The 13,388-nt window shown below is 35.5% G+C and overlaps 1 protein-coding gene across 1 annotated transcript in view; it reads left to right on the plus strand.

Moving 5' to 3' along the window:
* LOC102013474 (translation initiation factor IF-2-like) overlaps positions 1–13,388 on the plus strand; it is a gene marked incomplete at its 5' end in the record, with an annotated part of 133,393 nt that overhangs the window by 20,037 nt on the left and 99,968 nt on the right. Inside the window, 3 exon segments of the mRNA XM_013505824.1 lie at positions 9,798–9,870; positions 9,996–10,096; positions 10,751–10,780. Of these exon segments, the coding sequence (XP_013361278.1) occupies positions 9,798–9,870; positions 9,996–10,096; positions 10,751–10,765 (189 nt within the window).

Here is a 13,388-nt window from a genome sequence, read left to right on the forward strand (position 1 = left end):
GCATGGCAAGCAGTTAAACAGAGGGGAAAGACAGGGAACCAGCAATAGGAAAATAATATGAAAAGGATAAGCCAATACATATCATTATAGCCATCAATATAAATAGTCTCAATTGAGTAAAAAAAAAAAAAAACCGACTGTCAGAATGGATCAACAAGCAAGATGTAACAGTCTGCTGCATACAAGAAACATATTTCACTCAATAAGAAATTCATTGACTGAAAGTCAAAGGAATGAAAGTAACATGCAGTAGGAACTGAGAAAAAAGTAAGAGTAGATATTCTATTTGCAGACAATGTCAACTTCAAGCCAAACTGATCAAAAGAGAGAAAGTCACTACATAATTAAGGAAAGACTGCAAAAGGCAATGATAATAATCATAAATATATGTGCTGAATACTGTGCAACAAACTACATAAAACAAATATTAAACTTCATAAAAAAATCAAATAAGCACTAACACAATTGTAATGGGGGACCATAACACCCCACCCTTACAAACAGATCAACTAGACAAAATGTCAACAAAGAAATATAAGAACTAAACCAAACCAGTGAACAAATGGAAATAGTAGATGTCTACAGATTGTTTTACCCCACAACATCAGAATACACCTTTTCAGCTGCACATGGGATGTTCTCCAAAATAGACCACATACTAGCCCATAGAACATGCTTAAATAAATTCAAAGGAATTAAAATTATCCTATATGTATTATCTGACCATAGAGCAATGAAAATGGAAATCAGTGGCAAAAGAAACCACAAAAGCTCCATAAACACATGGAAATTAAATAACACCTTCCTGAAGAGCCAATGGGTAACAGAGGAAGTTAAAGAAGAAACTAAACAGTATCTACAATTAAATGAAAATGCTGGTGCAACATACCAGAATTTATGAGATGCAATGAAAGCAGTCATTTGAGGGAGATTTGTGGCAGTAAATTATCACATCAGGAAAACAGAATAGCTCAAATAAATAAATTAATGTTGAACTTCAGCCTTCTAGAAAAAATAGAAAAAAAATCAAACCCAAAGCTCTTATGAGGGAAGAGGTGATAAAGATGAGAGAAGAAATTAATGCATTTGAGACCAAGGAAAAAATACATAGAATCAATGAATCAAACAGTTGGTTCTTCGAAAGATTGAATAAAATTGATAAACCTTTACCCAAGCTTATCTAAAAGCAGAAAGAAAAAACTCAACTTCTTGCAGTTAGGAATGAAAAGGAGGAAATCAAAATGGATCCTGCAGAAATCCAGAAGATCATCAGTACCTACTTTGAGAACTTGTACTCTTATAATAAGATAGAAAATCTTAATAATAAGATGGAAGAAATGGACACATTCCTAGATATGTATGAATTGCCAAAATGCAACCAAGAAGATATAAAAATTCTAAATAACCCAGTATCAGTTAATGAAATTGAAGATGTAATTAAAAACTTATCAACAAAGAAACGCCCAGGTCCTGATGGATTCACTGCTGAATTCTACAAGAAATTTAGAGAAGACCTATGCTGCCATTTCTCAAGCTCTTTGATCAATTTAAAGGAAAGCAATACTTTCAAATTCATTCCTGGAACCAAGCATTACCCTGATACAAAAACCAGAGAAGGATCCAACCAAAAAAGAGAACTACAGATCAGTCTCCCTAATAAGCATAGATGCAAAAATGTACCATGACTAAGTAGGATTCATCCCAGGGATGCAGGGATGGTTGAACATACACAAATCCATAAATGGAATACACTATATTGACAGAACCAAAGACAAAAACTGCATAATCATCTCAATAGGTGCAGAAAAAGCATTTGACAAAGTCCATAATTCATTTATAAATTATTATAATATAAACCTATTTATGAAAAAAAAACCTACCAGAAAATTGGAATACATGATCTTTACCTCAATCTGATAAAAGCCATCTATGACAAACCAACAGCCAACATCATACTAAATGGACAAAAACTGAAAGCTTTCAGTCTAAAACCAGGAATAAGATAAGGATGTTCATTGTCATCACTCTCATTCAATATAGTTCAAGAAACATTGGTTAGTGCAATTAGACAAGAGAAAGAAATACAAGGATTAAGGATAAGAAAGGAAGAAGTTAAATTATCATTATTTGCAGATGACATGATATTCTACATAGAAGAGCCCAAAAACTCCACCAAAAGGCGTTTAGCTCTAATATCCAAAATCAATAGCATAGCTAGACATAAAGTCAACACTCAACAATAAATAGCCTTTCTGTACAGGAATAGCAAACTTATTGGAGAGAAAGGGAAACATTACCTTTCATGATAGCATCCATAAAAATGAAATACATAGGAATTAATCTAATGAAGGAAGTAAAAGATCTCTACATTGAAAATGACAGTACTCTGGAAAAGGAGATTGAAGAGGATTTCAGATAATGGAAAGATATCCTTTGTTCTTGGGTAGGAAGAACCAACATAGTGAAAGTGGCCATACTTCTAAAATTGTTACACAGATGTAATGTAATTCCAATCAAAATTCCAACAGCATATCACAGAATTAGAGAAAATAATCCTAAAATTCATTTGGAACTAGAAGAGACCTACCATAGAAAAGGCAATTCTGGGTAACAAAGACAAGGCAGGGGGCATCACAATCCCTGACTTGGAATTATATTACAAAGCTATTGTGATAAAGACAATGTGGTACTGCAATAAAACAAAAAAAACAAAAACTAATGGAATCTGTTCCAAAATAGTGGAACAAATCAGAATATGCGGAAAAAATTGCAGACATACTCAGTTACATTATCTTTGACAAAGGAGCCAAATACCTCCTTCACTGGAAGAAGGATAGCCTCTTTCATAAACAGTACTGGAAAAACTGGCTTTCCACATGCTGAAGATTAAAACTAGGTGCATATCCTTCAGCATGCACTAAACTAAAATAAAAATGGATCCAAGATCTAACAATTAAAATAGAAGCACTAAATCTGCTGGAAGATTGAATAGGTAAAACTCTTGAAGACATTGATGTAGGTAAATACTTTATGAACAAATCCACCAATCATACAGGAACTACCACAAATAATCAACAACTTGGATTACATTTTATAGAGAAACTTTTGCACAGCAAGAGAAAACATCCAACAGAGTGAAGAGACAACCCCCAATGTGTGAAAAAGTGTTTGCCAGATGTTCCTCAGAGAAATGACTAAATCTAGGATGTATAAAGAACTCAAAACACATCAGACCCTCCAAATTTAGACTCAATCCAAAAATGGGCACCTGAAATGAATAGACACTTCTTGAATCAAGAAGCAAAAACAACAAATTAATACATGCAAAAATGTTCAACATCATTGGTCATTTAAGAGATATAAATTAAAACACCATTGAGTGATGGAGACCACTATAAAGTGGCTGTGAGTAGGATTTAGTATTAACCAGTTGGCTTTCCATGTTTATTTGTGAGCTGTCTGAAGCTTAGGCATCTTGTCTGGGGATGGGCAGTAGTAGACTCATAGTGAGTGAACCTGTATGAGTCACTGGTCACCGCTGAGGTGTATATTGGCCTGTGAAGCTGTGATGCCTCAAAGGACAATCTAAGGCCACAGGTGAGGATGTCTGGCTATAATCCCAATTAACTAAAAGGAGACTGCAGCTTCAGGGTCCACACTCCTACAATAAATGCCAACCTAAAGATATGGTAGTTCTCCTGATTGACATGATTTACTACTTGGGAAAATATTTCCCAAGGTCCTGCTAGATTCCCACATTTGCTTGAGTATCCCACTCCTTTGTTTGTAAACCAAATAAATACAGGCTCCCCAGAGAAGTCTTCGCCTTAACCCAGAGAATCTCAAATTCTGTGAGAGAGTTGGACCCTCCTGGAGCACTAAAATCATTTCAGTTGTCCCATTTATTTAAGCCTTCACCATCCACTCAGTTGGGAGATTGTGGGCCTGATCAGCCTACAGTAACTAAGGATTATTCACCCAATAACTGAGATTCTATCTCATTCTAGAAAGAATAGCTATCATCAAGAAATCAACTAGTAACAAATGATGATGGGTATGTGGGGAAAAAGGAACCCTTCTCCACTGTTGGTGGGAGTGTATACTTGTGCAATCACTGTGGAAATCAGCATGGAAATTTCTCAAAAAACTAGGGCCAGAGGTTCCATTTGATTCAGCTATTCCCCTACTTGACTTCATCCTGAAACAATTAAAAACATCATCTCACAGTGATATATGCACACCCATCTTTATAGTGGCACAATTTGCAGTCACTAATTCTTAGAAACAGCCCACATGCCCATCAACTGATGAATAGATAAAGATGTGGGTTTTTTTCATACAAAGGAGTACTATTTTGCCATAAAGAAGAATGAACTTGAGATATGTATAGCTAAATGGGGCAACCTTGAGACCAAACCCTTAAGTGAAATGACTCAGACACACAGGTATAAATACTGCATTCTTTCTGTGATGTGAGAAACCAAATGTGTAAATAAAGACTGAAATGTGCAATAGATTCTGTATTGTGAAATAGGAAGAAAATGTTCAAATGGGGAAGGAAACTAATGTGTTTGAAGGGTGAAAGGAAGGAAGGGAAAAGTAAAAAAGAGAAAAGAAGGAAAAATGGGAACAAAGCTTTTGTAAATAAGGAAGAGAAGATAGGTTGAGGGAATGTAGAAGAATGGGAAAAAACAAATCAAGTTATATCATGTACAGGTACAAATTCTCTATGATGACTATGATCATTATGTATACCTAAAATGTACCAATAAACTTAATTTAAAAATATGTTCTAAAAGCAAAGAAACCATAATATAGTTAAATTGAAAGGGAACTTGAAACTGTTTTATCTTTTCACATTGTCATATGTAAAAGGAAATTGAGCTTCAAAGGAATAATTGTTGCATGTCACATGATATGGTGGTGTTGCAAAATACTAGAGGCAAAGTTTTCTAACTCCAAACTAAGTTTTATTGTCTAGTCTATGAGATAATCTGAGCTGGCTATGAGCAAGGAGGGGAAAGTATTTTAGGGACTGGAGTGAATTTAGTTCATGGGTATTAACCAACAAAGCAGGAAGACCAGGCAATTTGATTGAAAGATTGATGATAGACAAGCCTGAAAAGGCAAGTTGGAATCAAATTGTAAGTGACTTCAATAGTAGAGTAGAGGTTGTAGATAGTGAAGAGCTGCTGAAAATTAGGAGACAACATAAAAGCAATATGTTAGGAATATCATCCTGTAGTTGCTACTGGGAAAGATGAAAAGAGTGAAGGGCCAGAAGCAGGGAAACATATGCGGAGGATCCAGGTTCATGGCCCATGTTATGGCTTGTGTTTAGCTGTCTCCTCAAAGCCTGATGCAGTTATAGGTGGGCTGTTTCAAAGGTGACTGGATCTAGAGTGTGTGATGCTGGGATTAAAGGTGTGTGATTATTAAATTAATCCCGATTGGTTTGACAACACCCTAATTCATTGTTGATTGATAAGAGGAGTAGGATTCTCTGAAGCAAGAAAGCTTTGGGATAGGAGGACAGTCTACAAAGAGAAACAGCCATTGCGTCTGGATTTATTGGGTCAGCAAGCAATATATAGTGATACCTAGGGGGTCATGATATGATTTGAGTTAAGATTTTTAACATTGAAGGATGTGAAACAGTCTTGATCTTTTGACCCATCACTGATTAACTTCCTCCTATCTTTTTATTTCCTCCCATTCCCTAACCCTTTGTAATTAAATTTAGGTCATCTCAGAATTTTTCCCTTATCACTGCACCAATGCAGGTATTAAAATACATGAAAACATAAATGGCAGAATAGTTATTCTACCTATAAAGAAAGAAGTCAAGGAAGTTAGAGAAAAAATAGTGTATATTTAGAAAAATACCTACATTAGCCATTTTGTTTATTGACAACAGTTCTCTGAGAATTGCTAGAATAATCATGAATATCTCCAAATTGCTGTAGATGGGAAATAAGTGAGCATATGAAGGTTGGATGTGGCTTGGAGATTAACAGTGAAAAATCTAAGAAGAAATCAAGGCTAATCAAAGTATTTTGGGGTGATTCTGATACAAGATTTATCAAGAGTCCTATGAAAAGTAATATGTTGTTTTTTATTTTTAAATTTGAAAATTAAGTGCAGTGTGTAGTCTGCCTTTTTGATGGCTTGGACTAAATGCCTGTCTCACAACTCAAAGGAAGAAGGTTTATTTTGGTTCAGAGGGTTCAGCTCATGTTTGGCTGGTTCCAAGGCAGAAATGGTATAGGCAAAGGGTTTGGTGGAACAAAGCTGTTCAACCCATGGTAACCAGAAAGTAGAAAGAAAGGAAGGTAGGTAGGGAGGACAACAATAGAACCTTCTAGGTCTTGAACCTGGTGGCCTACTACTTCTAAGCAGGCCCTAACTCCTAGCAACATATTCAACCATGAACTCTTCAATGGATCAATCCACTGATGAGTATAGCACCTCTGTGATCTTATCACTTTCCAAATGCCTCACACCTTGGGGAACATTTTAGATTTAAATCATAACAAATGAAAAAAATTTAAACACAGAAAAATAGCATCACGTAATGCATCCCCTATGTCTATCAAGTTGTAATATTTACCAAGATTGTGCCATATTTGCTTAGTCCATTTTTTTCTTTACTAAATATTTGAAAAAAATCAAATTCTCTCATTTCACTTTTATATACTTTAAGTTGTTTCTCTAAAAAGTATGAACTTTAAAAAAAACTCAATACAATTTTTGTGCCTATCAAAGTTAATAGCAGTTCCTTGATTATTATTTTAGTATTTGCAGATGTCTAATCCATATTACAATGTCCCTAGTTGCCTCAAAAATTTCTTTGCACTGTTGGCTGATTGATAAGTCAAAGTCTGCACAGTACACACGAATATTCTACTTCCACCCTCTTAAATGTAGAGAAGACCTCTTTCCTTCCTATTTTTTTGGTTTTTGTTTCCTATGTATATTGATTTTGTTGAAATTGAAACTGTCGTCATTTATCATGTCCCACATTCTTAATTTTTATTCATTTTAAAGTTATTTTTATACTGTTATGCAGTGCAGTCTTTTATATACTTTCAGTAGATTCTGCTCAGTAATCACCTTTGAGTCAGAGGATCTTATAGGTGCAAAAGAATTAGGGAGAGGTTTTCCAGGATAGCAGTAGCTTGTGGGAAAGAGAAAGGAAGTACAGAATTTGAAATGCTGGGCATAAGAAGACAAAAAGAAGCAGAGGTGGAGAGAGAAAAACTATAAAGTATCTTCTTAGCTACCTTATACCTACTAAAGGAAGTGAACCAAACTTGAGAAAATGGGGATGTAAGGGACAGGAATATTTCCTCTCTGTCTGGTCAAGTTTTGCTGAAATGAACCGAAAGTAGATTAATAGGAGAAAAGTCATACAAATTTGCTAATGTGCATAGAGGCTTCACAGGGAGTTGATTACTCAATAACCCAATGAGATTCAGGAATTTATATGTCCTTTTTCATACGGAAGAGGAAAATGGGGGAATGTAGGCAATTTTGCAGGGTGGTAAATGATTTTCAGAGAATTTCAGTGGGCCCAAGGAACAGACAGTAGTTTGTAAATGATTTACCAACTGTTGAATTCACTGATGAATATAAATAGCTTGTAATAAAGTTTGGCTAGCTGTGCTGACTTTCTTCATTTTTTCTTTCTATATTACAAATTTAATCTTGCTTGGTTAATGGAACCCCAGGAAGAGGATGAAGGTGATTTTGTGCCTTTTCTGATAGGTCAGGTCTGTAGGTAGAAAAAGAATTTTGGAGAAAAGCCCCTCTCTGTGCTTGGGGTTGAGGGGAAGGCAAGGGAAGGTTAGAGAAACCTGAATTTAAGACAGCTTCTAAGTCTTCCCAATTTCCTTTAATTCTAAATTCTCAGGTTACTAAACTTTCATACTTTCAGCTATCATTTTCTGAGCCTTAACAGAGCCATTGAATGTGGACTGTGAGGTAGTTATGGAAAGACATGTTTTACATTAAGAGGATGTTGGAAATCTGAATAGTAAAATGCATTAAATCCCCTAAAAAGTTTATTGTTACATTGACATTGTAGGTTCATTAGCCTAAACATGGACCTCCCACATTTTTCCTTGAGGGAAGTATGTATTATGGCTCTCATTGTAGAGTCATGTGGAATTCATCGGTACGTGGTTTAGTACAATACAGTTTTATAGTTTGTTGTTTTTATGGCGTTACATTATAAAGTAAAGCAGTTAAACTGAAAATGTCTTGCTCTTAGCCAGTTTCATTGCCGCGCTGCTTTTCACACGCTTCTGCTTTTTGTTGGCTGGCTCACTAATTCTTCCCAAGCCAAGTATTTTAAAGTGTTAAGTATAAGTACTGCCATAGCCAGGCTGCAGCTGACTTTGTTTTTACTAAAGTGTGAGATACCACTCAACAGCTGTCAACTTGTATGTATTCTTTTTATTTTTTTATTTTTTATTTTTGATACCGGGAATCAAACTCATGACCTCAGTCTTGCCAGGTAAGCACTTATGCTGCTGAGCTATATCCCCAGCCTATCTTTTTAAATGAAATAATTTTTAGGAATTGCAGATACACTAAAACATTGCCAATCCCCTTTGAAAATGTAATAATCAGTGCAATCTGTAGTGCAAACCTCCAATATATCAAGTATTCACTTCCATAAAAACCTGGTCAGAACATCATGACACTATGAGTGGATTTTAGTTGTTTATGTTGACTCTTGTCCCCTTTTCTACATTTCCTCACAAGTTGTCACTTTATGCATTTTTCCACATTTCTGCCATCTAAGACAGAATGTAAACTAAGGACATTTGTTTGTTCCGCTCAGACACCCCTAGCTGTGGTAGACTAGACATCACTTGATTACAGTGACAGTGAAGATGAGACATTTCACACTATGTTAAAAATGTCTGAATTTGAGAGACGTCAACAGAAAGCAGCAAACATGTTTGAGAATTTGGGGTATAAATAACTTATTTATTTCCAGTTTCAGTAGTACCATGAAGTAAAAGATTCAGAGTGGACCATTTGAGATCAACAAAATTCACATTTCTCTTCAACAGTCTGAAGGGTTTTAGAATGTGTAGTTAAGATGGGAGCCAGAAAGAAAATGTGAAATGCAAAGTTGAAAGGTTCAGAGGGAAACTTAGGGAATGTAATGTGAGTTGACATTCTATTAGGAAAGATAAAGAGTAGGATGCACTATGAAAAGACTGGATAGGAGCTGGGCCTGGGAGGCTGAGGCAGAAGGATCACAGATTTCAGGCCAGCCTGGGCCACATAATAAATTTTAGGTCAGCATGTTCAAAGCAAGGAGAAATATTCTATATGTGTGTTGCAGGCAAAGGGATTAATGACAACATGTTTTTTACTTGAAAAATTTTTTAAAAAAATTTAAACATTCACCATAGTTTTTAATCAAACCACATATATTCCAGGCTGACCCCAAACTTATTTATTTGGTTATACTCAGAGTGGCTTCAGATATATTAGTAAAGATTAGCAGGTCATTTGGACCAACCAATGGTATGTTCTAAAATAACAGGGGCAAAGAAAATCTCATAAGCTCACAAACCTGGGAGTATAATCTTCAGAGGAAAGGTTTCATCTCTGTTATCTGGACATTACTGTTGAAGTCCTTTATGGGAGGATCATTTATCTGAGACCTGCTCTGATGGAATAAGACAAAGATACTTCATTCTATCATAGCTAAAATAGACAGTACTTTTTAAGACTTAGTAAAATTTTGTTTATGTTGCTTATCCTTTGAATTTTAGCTGTTTGTACTGAAAAGAACTCAAACAGGGCTCTTTTTGGATGAAGATCATTATAAGCCCGATAACTCTGCAAGTAAGTAAGGAATTTGGCTGATAAAAATATGAAAGGGAGGTTTTCAGCTATAGCTAAAGAAAGGGCATTTGTTGTACTTGAACTAGTTATTTCTGTTTAGGTCACTATTTTTTTTTTTTTTTTAGTTTACTCATGCATCTTCCAGTACTCTAGATTTCTCTCAGTAGAGAGAAATACAGTAAGTCCCTCACAAGTGAGTTGCATTCTGGGAGAAGGTTCAGACAAAGTAAGTCTTATACACCTTTGACACAAACATACAATGTATATTGCTTTGTGCTTCCTAGCAGTCCCCTCCACCTCACCACTGTTTTTCTGCTTGCTTTTGGACATCCTAGGCTCTGATTGAGCACTGCATTACTGTACACTATCACACTGTGCAGTAAGCATATACCAGCACAACTGTGACAATGTCTGGCGGACACTGTATTTCTGAGATTTGTTTGCATCTTCAAATGTTCATAATGTGAAGTCTGTTCATACTTGTGAAAGTTCAAATGTTTGTAAATCGGGGGCTTACTGTAATGGTGTTTCATGTACATGACTTATTAAAGACTACACTGTGGAGGACTGAAGAAAGAAGAAAAATCAGAAATATCCATATCCACTGGTGAAGTAAAATGTCTTCTTGCAGGTCTTTGATAGTGAAAGGGAAGACTATTTTAGAGCCTCTGATTATTTTGACACATTTATAGTACTGTAATTTCATGGTATTGTTTTCTAATGAGGGCATAAATTATGATGAATTGCATTCTATAGGGAAGAAATTAATGAAAGTTATCTCAAAATGTAGTTAATACTGAAAACCTAATAAATTGAATCGTGTTAGCAGTCTTAAAACAGCTGTTCAATAATCCCCCCTGCTTTTTTTTTTTGGTACCAGGTATCAAACTCATGACCTCAGGCTTGCCAGGTAAGCACTTATGCCACTGAGCTAGATCCCCGGCCCCAATAATCCCCGTTTAAAAATACCATGGCTGACAGAAGAGTAAGTTGTCTGCCGAGTTAATTGGTTGGTTAAAGACAGATGCAGTACTGAAGTGTGTACCAGTCGATTCTCAGTTCAGTGTGCTTTTGGGGATTTCAAAAAACTGATGTTAGTTAATCTTTGTTCTATTAAAGCATAATCATATTTATTTTCTGTATCAGAATAATTTCCTTTATTTAGTAGTAAATTTGTCACTAATTAGTTACCAGTATATTAATTTATTTTTTAAGTTAGGTTTTCTTTTTCTGGGCCTTGTGTGCCTCTTGTAATTCCACCAGGAAGTAATTCTACTTTTTCCCATTTTATTCTCACATGGTCTCCAAAGGGCAGAGTTAATCAGACATATTTCAAGCTAATGAAAACTTTTAATTTACTTTAAAAATATTTAAAATATTTCAGATCTACAAGGCTTTTTGAGCCATAAATTTACTTTAATAATGTGTTGGTTTTTCTTAAAGATATTTGTAGACTTTTGTCCACTAATTGTATTCTTAGAAATTCTTAAGAAATTACACTCATACACACACACACACCACAGACATACATGATATCCTCTGCCTTTGTCTTTTTTCATATAGTTGTTTGTTTATTCTAGATCTTTTGTACTATTATATATATTTCAGAATTCGACTTGCCACTTTTACAAAGTAGTCTGCTAGGATTATTAGAAGGTCTTGAACTACACAATGATTTGGAAAGAAATGATATCTGAACAACAGCTAGTCTTTTAATATGGGAAAATCATATATCTTCTGTTTGCTTAGGTCTTTTAAATTTTTTCTTAGCAATGCTTTATAGTGTTGAGAATATAGGTATTGAACATTTTTGGTCATTTATCTTTAAGCTTTTCATATTTTTGATGCTACTATAAATGATAACTTTTAATGTCTGCGTATTTACTGCTAATATATAGAAATACAATTGTTTTTGCTTGGTTTTTGAAGTGCAGGAGATTGAATCCTTGGCCTTGAACATGCTAAACAAGTGCTCTACCAAACTATACCCCATCCTTAAAATTAGCTTTTTGTATTACCTTTATAGATTGCTATCTAATTAAACTTGCTTTTATTGTTAATAGCTACTTACAGATTCTTTAGGATTTTTACGTAAATGATCATGTCCTCTGTGCCTAAAGAGAGATTTTTCTTTTCCTTTCCAATCTGTTTGGTTTATTTGTTTCTCTTTCCTTATTATAATATTAGAACCTGTGATACAATGTTGAATAGAAATGGTGGGGGTGGACATCTGTGATCATTAATTTTTGTCAAATTGACTGGGTCATGGGGTGCCTAGATTAAATATTATTTCTGGATGCGTGTGTGGTTTTTTTGGATGAGATTAGCATTTGAATCAGTGAACTCAGTACAATAGATGTACTTAGAGTGATGCCTCCCCAATGTGGGTGGACATCATTCAATCTGTTAAAAGCTCAAATAAAACAAAAGGTAGAGGAAGAAGGAGTTCATCTCTTTTGTTCTGCTTCACTGCTTGAGCTAGGACATCTCATCTGATCTGCTTCTTGCGCTGGGGTGTATATCACATCAGCATTCTTGGTTCTCAGTCCTTCAGATTCAGACTGAGTTACACCAATGGCTTTTGTGTGTATCCAACTTGCAGACAGTAGATTGTGGGGCTTCTCACCTTCATAAACCCATGACCAAGTTTCTCACAAGTTTCTATATATACATACTCTGTTGTATCTGTTTCACTGAAGAACCCCAGTGCAACACCCTTGCTTTGTTTCCTATCTTAGTGGGGATAGATATCCAGCCTTTTAATTCACTATAGGATTTTCATATATGCTTCTTCTCAGGTTGAAGAAATTCACCTATTTTTTTTTAATGAGATATTACACAAATTGCAGAAATACTTGATAGGTTTGTATAATTATGAATAATTAAAATATATCTGAGTCATTTCTTTAATCTTTCTGTATATTATAATAAAATTTTCCCAAATAGTAATAGCCAAGTTAAGGTTCTTTTTGCTTTGTATAGAAAACTCAGCCCATATTGGCTGAAATAAAAAACAGCCTTCAGTGATCAACTATCTGCAGTGCTCTCAAAGTGACTTGGGTAATACCATTTGGGCCCCATTTCCCTCCTCCAGGCTCTCCCCTCTCCTCCTCATCTCTGGCACTGTTCTTAGACTGCTTCTTCTCTTGTGATGACTACTTCAATTTCAGATCTAACATATTCTCAACCTTAAGGCCACCATATGAGAGTGTCTACCTCTGGCCTTGAAGACTCAGCAGTCTTGCTGTAGCTCCTTGGCCTGAGTTGGGTCACTCACCAATCTGAAGTATATTGGCCCAGCCTGGAGAGTGTGACAGGTTAATTGGCCTACGACTGTGTCCAGTGTGTTACCAGAAGTTCAGGTGGAGCCACAGCCCACATATTCACATTGTCTGGTAGTGGCAGGGGTGTGGTGTGATCCCAAAGGGAAACAGGGAAGTAGTTACCAATAGAGAGAATGTGTTATGTGTAGTGATAATAACAATCCCTTGTACTGGCGCCCAGGCAGCGAGTTCTCC

This window comes from Chinchilla lanigera, unplaced genomic scaffold, assembly GCF_000276665.1.
Source record: "Chinchilla lanigera isolate Chin_1 unplaced genomic scaffold, ChiLan1.0 scaffold00006, whole genome shotgun sequence".
NCBI lineage: Eukaryota > Metazoa > Chordata > Mammalia > Rodentia > Chinchillidae > Chinchilla > Chinchilla lanigera.